Genomic DNA, 8560 nt, shown 5'->3' on the forward strand with positions numbered 1-8560 from the left:
CTTTAGGGTCTGTGTGAGCGTCTGGGGCAGAAGACAAGAAGGGGCTCCTGGGTGACGTGAAGGCAGCAGCCAATCATGCCTTCACTCCTTCCCCCAACACTGAGCATCTTGGGCTGGTGACCTGGAGACCAGAAGGGCTACGGCTGGCCTGGTCCCTGCCCAGGAGATGCTCCCACCCGGGCCCATCACTTCCTCCCCGAACAGGCAGCACTGTCGGGCTTTAGAGCTGCATCAGTGGTGAGATTGCCGAGTGTCCGGCAGCATACTGGGTATTTTCTAAAAATATGATATGGGATGTTTTTTTAACTTCTACTATGCTGATTCGCAAACTTTCAGTGGCATCTTCAGAATAAAAACCATGTAGCATCTTCATGTAAAACAAACGGGAAGCACATGGTCTATGTCAGCGCAAAGGAAATTTCTTTTTTTTAATGAGCCTCCAAATTATTTAGTTTTCAATTTAGTTTCATTTTTATTTTGTATTGGAGTAGAGTTGATTTACGATGTTGTGTTAGTTTCAGTTGTGCAGCAAGGTGATTCAGTTATACATATACATATATCTATTCTTGTTCAGATTTTTTCCAATATAGGTTATTGCAGAATATTGAGTAGCGTTCCCTGTGCTATGCTTTGTCCTTGTTGAGTGTCGATTTTATTTATAGCGGTGTGTATGTGTTAGTCCCAAACTCCTCATTTATCCCTGCCCATCCCCTTTCCCCTTTGGTAACCATAAGTTTGTTTTCTATGTCTGTGAGTCTGTTTCTGTTTTGTACATGAATTTATTTGTGTTATTTTTTAGATTCCACATGAACGTGATATTATATAATGTTATCTCTGTCTGACGTACTTCACTCAGTGTGATCATCTCTAGGTCCATCCAGGTTGCTGCAAATGGCATTATTTCATTCTTTTCATGGCTAGGTGATATTCCATTATATATATTCATATATATATCTCACATCTTTATCCATTTATCTGTGGATGGACACTCAGGTTGCTTCCATGTCTTGGCTGTTGTGAATAGAGCTGCTATGAACACTGGGTTTCACGTACCTTTTTGAATTAGAGGTTTCTTCGGATATATGCCAAGGAGTGTGATTGCTGGATCATAGGCTAACTCTATTTTTAGTTTTTTTTTGTTTTTTTTTTTTGCAGTACGCGTCACTGTTGTGGCCTCTCCCATTGCTCCGGACGCGCTGGCCCGGCGGCCATGGCTCACGGGCCCAGCCGCTCCGCGGCATGTGGGATCTTCCCGGACCGGGGCACCAACCCGTGTCCCCTGCATCGGCAGGCGACTCTCAACCACTGCCCCACCAGGGAAGCCCCTATTTTTAGTTTTTTAAGGAACTTCCATACTGTTCTCCTTAGTGGCTGCACCAGTTTACATTTCCATCCACAGTTCCGAGGGGTTCCCTTTTCTTCACACCCTCTCCAGCATTTATTATTTGTAGACTTTTTGATGATGGCCATTCTGACGGGTGTCAGGGGATACCTCATTGTAGTTTGGATTTGCATTTCCATGAGGATTCTTTTCAAATGAAAGTTCAATCCTGTCTCTGCTCTCCTCAAAGGCTTCCGGATACTTGCATTGGCCTGGAAGCCCTTGGGATAATTGTCTCTTACGTGAACACAGAACCTGCTTTCTTCCACTTTCAAGTCTTCGCTCAAACATCACCTCGGGCACACTCTCAGCAACAGAAAACAGCCCCCAAATGTCACGTGTTCGCTTCCCTGAGAAGCTGTTCGCTTCTCCAGACACATGTTACCATCAAACACACTCAATATTTTTCTTTATTTTTAAAAAATGTTTCTATCCTTCTTATATCCAGAAGGACAGCTTCTTGATGACAGAGAGTTAAAAACAATTTTTTATTGAAACATAATTATTTACAAAGTTGTGTTTAATGTCTGCTCTCCAGCAAAGTGGCTTAGTTATTCATACACATATAATACATGTGCTTTTCCATATTCTTTTCCATATGGTTTATCACAGGATATTGACTATAGTTCCCTGTGCTGTACAGTGGGACCTTGTTTATCCATTCTGTATATAATAGTTCACATCTGCTAACCCCAAACTCCGAATCCATCCCCCCCCGTCCCCCAGGTAACCACAAGCTTATTCTCTATGCTTGATGACAGACATTTTTTTTTTTTTTTGCGGTACGCAGACCTCTCACTGTTGTGGCCTCTCCCGTTGCGGAGCACAGGTTCCGGATGCGCAGGCTCAGCGGCCATGGCTCACGGGCCCAGCCGCTCCGCTGCATGTGGGATCTTCCCGGACCAGGGCACGAACCCGTGTCCTATGCATCGGCAGGCGGATTCTCAACCACTGCGCCACCAGGGAAGCCCGATGACAGAGATGTTTGATGCTGTGCTCACTGATGCCCCCTGGGAACCTCCAACAAGGGAGCACAGAGTACATGTTCAATAGTTCTTGCCGAATAGTCTATAATTAAGTGTATGCCACTCTTCCACCCAAAACCAGACAATGAAACACACACACACACACACACACACACACACACACACACGGTGACATTTAAGACTGAGCCTGAGGATATGCTCAGGACTTGGAGACGTAGGAATGGAGGGAGAAGGATGTTTCAGGGGAAGGGACTGCACGTACAAAGTCTCAGAGTCACAGAGCTCTGTCCAGGCTGGGTGTGGAGATGTGGGGAGATGCAGGGAGAGGAGGGATCTGGGTGGAGAGTCCAGCAGGGCAGAGCCCGCCAGGGCTGCAACTCCAGCCAGTGGTGTGTGCACCTTGGTCTCTGGCCGTGGAGAGGAAACACAGCTGTCCCTGCTGTGCAGCAAGTGGATGGTAACGGTCTCTGCGAGCAGTGCGGAGGCCTGTGTTTCCCAGGGAGATGGAGGCAGGAGGTGGGGGGGTTCAGAGACCCAGGGAAGAGATGAGGCTGCTGGAACGACTGGGGTCAAGATGGGAAGGAGACGGGCATCAGGACGAGCTGTGCTTAGGAAGAAGGATGGACAGCACGTAGTGATTATTGGCTCCTGGAGAAGAGGAGCGGGGATGAAATGGGGCAAACCCGTCCTTCCTTCTGGCCTTAGAGATGGGGGCCACCTTGTCATCAGTGTGACAGGGAACCCAGCGGAGAAGTGGGTTTGGGGAGGAAGATGGCAGCTCCACTTTGGGTACGCTGAGCGGAGCAATCCTGGGGGCCATTCTGGGGCAGGTGTGCAGTGGGATGTTGGGTGGTAGGACGCCGACATCACTCACCCAGAGGGGTAACCTGGAATGGCGTTTGCAATAGACGCGCCCCCTGCCGGCCTGGCGTTTGCATCTGACACGCCCCCTGCAGGCCTGGCTGCCTTCCTCCTGCGGGACGTCACTCTGAGCCAGAGAAGAGACCAGGCTCTGGTCAGATCGGGTGCCGCGGGCCGCACACTCACCCTGTTCCTTGTTCAGGGGCGCGGGGATGACTGAGGTGGGAGAGGGCAGGTCTGGCCCCACAGACCCTCTAGAGCACAGCGGCTACCCTCAACCCTGACACTGGGCAGGGAGGAACCCCTGCCCCAGGGGCCTCCTCACCATCCCCCAAGCCCCGCCCCCCATTCCCCCTTTCCGTCAGCCGCCTGCCGGCCCCGCCCCCGCCCCCTCCAGCTCTGGTTCCAGGGTGCAGCCACCTGCGCCCTGCCCTCCCCACCCATCCCCTCTCCCCTCTCCCAGGGGTGCTCACAGGAGGGCGATGAGGACCAAGAAGAGTAGCGGGATCTTGACAGCCGCTTCCCAGATGGCCGTCAGAATCACCTGTGCTGCGACGCGCCCCGACTGCCCTGCAGGAAAGCGGGACCAGGATGGAATCATCTGCTCAATCCTGTGTCCTTCCGCTCCCAGGAGGACTCTGGACGTTGGTCTTCCAGGCTTTCCTCATCCACCGGATGCCGAACCCCGTGTGCCCGGGGTATCAGCCCACCCCATGCCCTTATCTTCCAGCAGCTGAACAGAAAACAAAAATGCGTAAGTTGGACTTCATGAAAATGAAAAATTCGGCTCATCAATCGACTGAGAAAGTGAAAAACCCACCCATTTAATGGGAGAAAATATTTGCAAATCATAGATTCGATATGTGTGTGATATCCAGCCTATATAAAAGCTATATCAAAAACAATACAAGGGCTTCGCTGGTGGCGCCGTGGTTGAGAGTCCGCCTGCCGATGCAGGGGACGCGGGTTCGTGCCCTGGTCCGGGAAGATCCCACATGCCGCGGAGCGGCTGGGCTCGTGAGCCATGGACGCTGGGCCTGCGCATCCGGAGGCTGTGCTCCGCAACGGGAGAGGCCGCAGCAGTGAGAGCCCTGCGTACCACAAAAAAAAAAAAAAAAAAGGAAAAACAAACAAACAAAAAACAATTCAAGAACAAAAAGGCAAACAGTGCAATTTTTCCAAACGGCCAAAGGAATAAAAAAATTCTCCAAATAACCGATACGTTCATGAATAAAATGAACGACGTCATTACTCGCTCCATAAATGTAAATCAAAACATGATGAGATATTCCTTCACACCCACCAGCGGGCTCGAATTTTTTTTTAAGGAAAATAATGTCGACAAGGATCTGGAGAAATTGGAACCCTCCTACATTGCTAGTGGGAATGTAAAATGGTGCTGCGAGTGTGGAAACCATCTGGCATTTCCTCCGAAATTTAAAATTAGAAACTACCATTTGACCCAGAAATTTCACTCCTAGGTATATGCCCGAGAAAACTGAAATCAATGATCCAAAAAAAAATAAAATAAGAATAAAAAGGAAAAGTATAGCAACGTTCATATCAGCATTGTAAGAGTCAAAAAGTGGAAACAACCCAAACATCCATCCACTGCTAACTGGATGGAGACAAGCTGGCGCATCCGCGCAATGGAATATTATTCAGACAAAAAGGAAGTGATATGATACACGATCTACGGATGATGCTTGAGAACGTTTAGCGAAAGAAGCCGGACAGAAAGGCCACTGTTCTGTAACATTCCACGTGTATGAAGTATCCACTATAGGCAGATCCAGAGACATGGAGAGCAGCCTCCAGACCTGGCCACAGCAGAGCCTTGAGGTTCTGTGCCCCGTGGACATTCCAGAGAGACAGAGAGCACTGTGGGAGGCTGAAGGGCCTTGTCTCTCCTTCCTTCCAGGGAGGGGGTCTAAATCTGCTCTCCTGGCCCCTATTGGCCCTGTCCCTCAGGGTCCACGGTGATCTTTTGTGCCTTCAGAAGGAGGTGGAAGCAGGAAGCTTCTCAGACCTCCAGGTCAGGCCCAGACAGCTCTCCTGGCCCTGCCTGGTGGCACCCAAACACCCAGGGCAAGGGATGTGCGTCCGGGAGTCACCTGTCAACAGTGTGGTGGGCACTGCTGAGACAGCCCTAATGGGGCTCTGTCCAGATGGGGGACCAGGTGTTATGACCAGTGGGAATACAGCAGTGAGGGGAGCGCTGGGCTCCAGAGAGGGCTCAGGGTGAGGGCTGAGGGGCTGACAGTCACAAAAATGGCCCAAAGAGATGTTGGGACAATGAAACTCTTCTGTATGATACTATAATGGCAGATACATGTCATTATACATTTGACCAAACCCATGAAATGTACAACTGCAAGAGGGAAACCTAATGTCAATCATGCACTTTGGTTGAAAATGACGTGTCAGTGGAGATTCATCGATTGTAACAGGTACCCTCTGGCGGGGCGTGCTGTTGGGGGGAGGCCGTGCGTGTGTGGGAAAGTGCATCAGGGACGAGGGAAGTCTCTTTACCTTCTGACAAATTCTGCTACGAACCCAAATAAGTTCCTGAAAATAAAGTCTACTTAAGAAATGCCCCCCCCCGGCCAGGACTTCAGTGACCGGAGAAAGAAAAAGACCATATTTAGAATGGGCAGGGAGGGAGGTGTGGGTCACTTTGGCAAGACCAGAGTCAGAGGATACGGCAGGAAGAGACCTAATGGGGGCCTTTTGTGTCTAATTGCAGGACCACACCCGACCTGCACCATTTGAGCTCTGAAAGTGCAGCTCTGACCCAACCTGGAAGAGACCCCACTCCACTCAATGCCCCATGGATGGGGGGCTCCGTCTTACCTGTGCCATCCCCTGAGCACACACCTCTTGCTGGGCTCTGTGGAGCACCTAGCAGTGGAACACAGTGTTTCCTTCCTCAGTGAGAGGACTGGGGTGAGATAAGGGTAGGCATCCCCCCCCACACACACCCAGAAGCCACAGAAACACAGGAGGGACAGGGCTTCTGTCCTTCCAGGCCCTCCTACTCAGCCGGGTCTCCAGGCAACAGCACCAAGCACCCCCGGCCTGGCCCACCTGTCCCCATCCCCTCACGCCCCGGGCATCACGGCGCAGCGCTCACAGGTGACACTGAGCTGGATGGTCCTCTCCACGATCACACCGCTTGCGGGGAACTTCACCTGACAGGTGACATTGGTTCCATTGTCCTGGGGCTGTGGGGTGATGGTGAGCACTGAGGACAGGTGGGTCCTGGGGCCCAGGGAGGTGAGGGCGGCTGACGTCCAGGAGAAGATGGGGGGCGCGCCCTGCTCACAGGCCCAGGGCACAGAGCAGGTCAGGTTCCCGGGGCAGCCCGCCTCCAGCGTCGCAGGAATGAGGATGTGGGGTGTGTGGTTCAGGGCTGATGAAGAAAGGGGGAGATGGGGTCAGGAGGAGGGTTAGAGGTGCAGCCCTGAGATAAGCTTCAGGCTTTGGTCCAGCCCATCTTTCTGAACCCCCACTTGCTCTCCCCCCGACCCCTCCCAGGAGGGGGTCCTATCCGAGTCCTGCCCTGGGGCTCCAGGTCCTTCCCCTGAGGCCTCTCCCGGACCCCACTCCTTACCCGTTACATGCAAGGAGAGCTTGTTAGACCTATAACTCCATAATGTCTTTCCTCTTTCCACACGAAAAAAATATGAACCTTGATCCCTCCTCCTGGCGTCTGTGATGTCCAGGGAGCAATTGTTTCCATGGTCCCCTAGGAGGTGGAATCGGCCTTGGGTCTCTTCCTGAACTTCACGTTCTGAGTTGTTTGTGGCCACAGGGGCATCCAGCTTCACATCGGCCCCTTCCGGGAACCAGTAGCCGAAAACTGGGGCAGAGTTGTCCTTCTTGTCCCAGGGATAGTAGAAGGAGCAGGGCACGCGGACACACAGGCCCTCCTGCACCGTCACGGACTCCTGCACTTCCAGCCTGTATTCTCTGTCCCGAAACAGGGACCCTGCGGGGAAACGAGGGTCAGCCGCAGCCCCTGCCCTGCCCACCCCTCTCCCCGCAACCCACCCACCTGCCCACAGCAGGGACAGCAGCAGCGGCAGCATCTCTGAGACGGAGGGCTTCTGGGCGTCCTGTGTGTGAAAAGAGAAGGGGAAGGAGAGAGGGAAGTAAGGCTGCGGGGAGACCCACGGGAAGCCGGGGAGGAACACGAGACCCAGCTCTTCACAGAAGAGGAACTGCAGAGCCGGAGCTCGGCCCCCCTCCGCACAGAGCGGACGGACACCCCTCGGTCCAGAGACCCCGGAGACCTGCCCAGAGAGGAGCAGGCAAGGAGGAGAGCCCTGCCCTGTCCCCCATCTCGGGTGGGTCCTTCCAGCACCAGAGCCTCTGAGGACACGGACGCGTAGGACACGGTGAGCCTCCTAAGGTCTTCCCGTCTGAGCACCGCTGTCTACACCAGGGAGCCGCTCAGCTCCTCTCTCGACCTGGAGGGTCCCAGCCTCACCTAGACCCTCGGGTGGTCGGTCCCGCAAGATGTCGGGCTCTTTAGGGTCTGTGTGAGCGTCTGGGGCAGAAGACAAGAAGGGGCTCCTGGGTGACGTGAAGGCAGCCGCCAATCATGCCTTCACTCCTTCCCCCAACACTGAGCACCTTGGGCTGGTGACCTGGAGACCAGAAGGGCTACGACTGGCCTGGTCCTTGCCCAGGAGATGCCCCCAGCCGGGCCCATCACTTCCTCCCCAAACAGGCAGCACTGTCGGGCTTTAGAGCTGCATCAGTGGTGAGATTGCCGAGTGTCCGGCAGCATACTGGGTATTTTCTAAAAATATGATATGGGATGTTTTTTTAACTTCTACTATGCTGATTCGCAAACTTTCAATGGCATCTTCAGAATAAAAACCATGTAGCATCTTCATGTAAAACAAACGGGCAAGCACATGGTCTATGTCAGCGCAAAGGAAATTTCTTTTTTTAACGAGCCTCCAAATTATTTAGTTTTCAATTTAGTTTCATTTTTATTTTGTATTGGAGTAGAGTTGATTTACGATGTTGTGTTAGTTTCAGTTGTGCAGCAAGGTGATTCAGTTATACATATACATATATCTATTCTTGTTCAGATTTTTTCCAATATAGGTTATTGCAGAATATTGAGTAGCGTTCCCTGTGTTCTGCTTTGTCCTTGTTGAGTGTCGATTTTATTTATAGCAGTGTGTATGTGTTAGTCCCAAACTCCTCATTTATCCCTGCCCATCCCCTTTCCCCTTTGGTAACCATAAGTTTGTTTTCTATGTCTGTGAGTCTGTTTCTGTTTTGTGAATGAATTTAGTAGTATTAGTGTTTAGAT

General features: G+C 51.9%; 1 protein-coding gene across 1 annotated transcript; it reads right to left on the reverse strand.

The window, feature by feature from the left end:
• Positions 1 to 2959: 2959 nt before the first annotated feature.
• Positions 2960 to 7337, reverse strand: LOC132417009 (myeloid cell surface antigen CD33-like). Its single transcript, XM_060000623.1, has 8 exons — positions 7286 to 7337; positions 6842 to 7219; positions 6362 to 6640; positions 6082 to 6129; positions 3702 to 3798; positions 3323 to 3355; positions 3242 to 3288; positions 2960 to 3015 (listed from the first exon to the last, which is right to left on the reverse strand). The coding sequence occupies exons 1-8, from the start codon at positions 7317 to 7319 to the stop codon at positions 2960 to 2962; spliced, it is 972 nt and encodes a 323-aa protein (XP_059856606.1). The 5' UTR covers positions 7320 to 7337.
• Positions 7338 to 8560: the final 1223 nt, after the last annotated feature.

The sequence above is a fragment of the Delphinus delphis genome, chromosome 20, assembly GCF_949987515.2.
Source record: "Delphinus delphis chromosome 20, mDelDel1.2, whole genome shotgun sequence".
NCBI lineage: Eukaryota > Metazoa > Chordata > Mammalia > Artiodactyla > Delphinidae > Delphinus > Delphinus delphis.

Bases quoted from the DNA above. Each gene is read 5' to 3' on its own strand.
- LOC132417009 (XM_060000623.1), bottom strand. From the start codon at position 7,319: ATGCTGCCGCTGCTGCTGTCCCTGCTGTGGGCAG. The intron at 6,641-6,841 runs GTAAGGAGTGGG...TTTCTTCATCAG, and splicing joins GCTCTCCTTGCATGTAACGG to CCCTGAACCACACACCCCAC. The intron at 3,356-3,701 runs GTGAGCACCCCT...TCTCTGGCTCAG, and splicing joins TTGGTCCTCATCGCCCTCCT to AGTGACGTCCCGCAGGAGGA.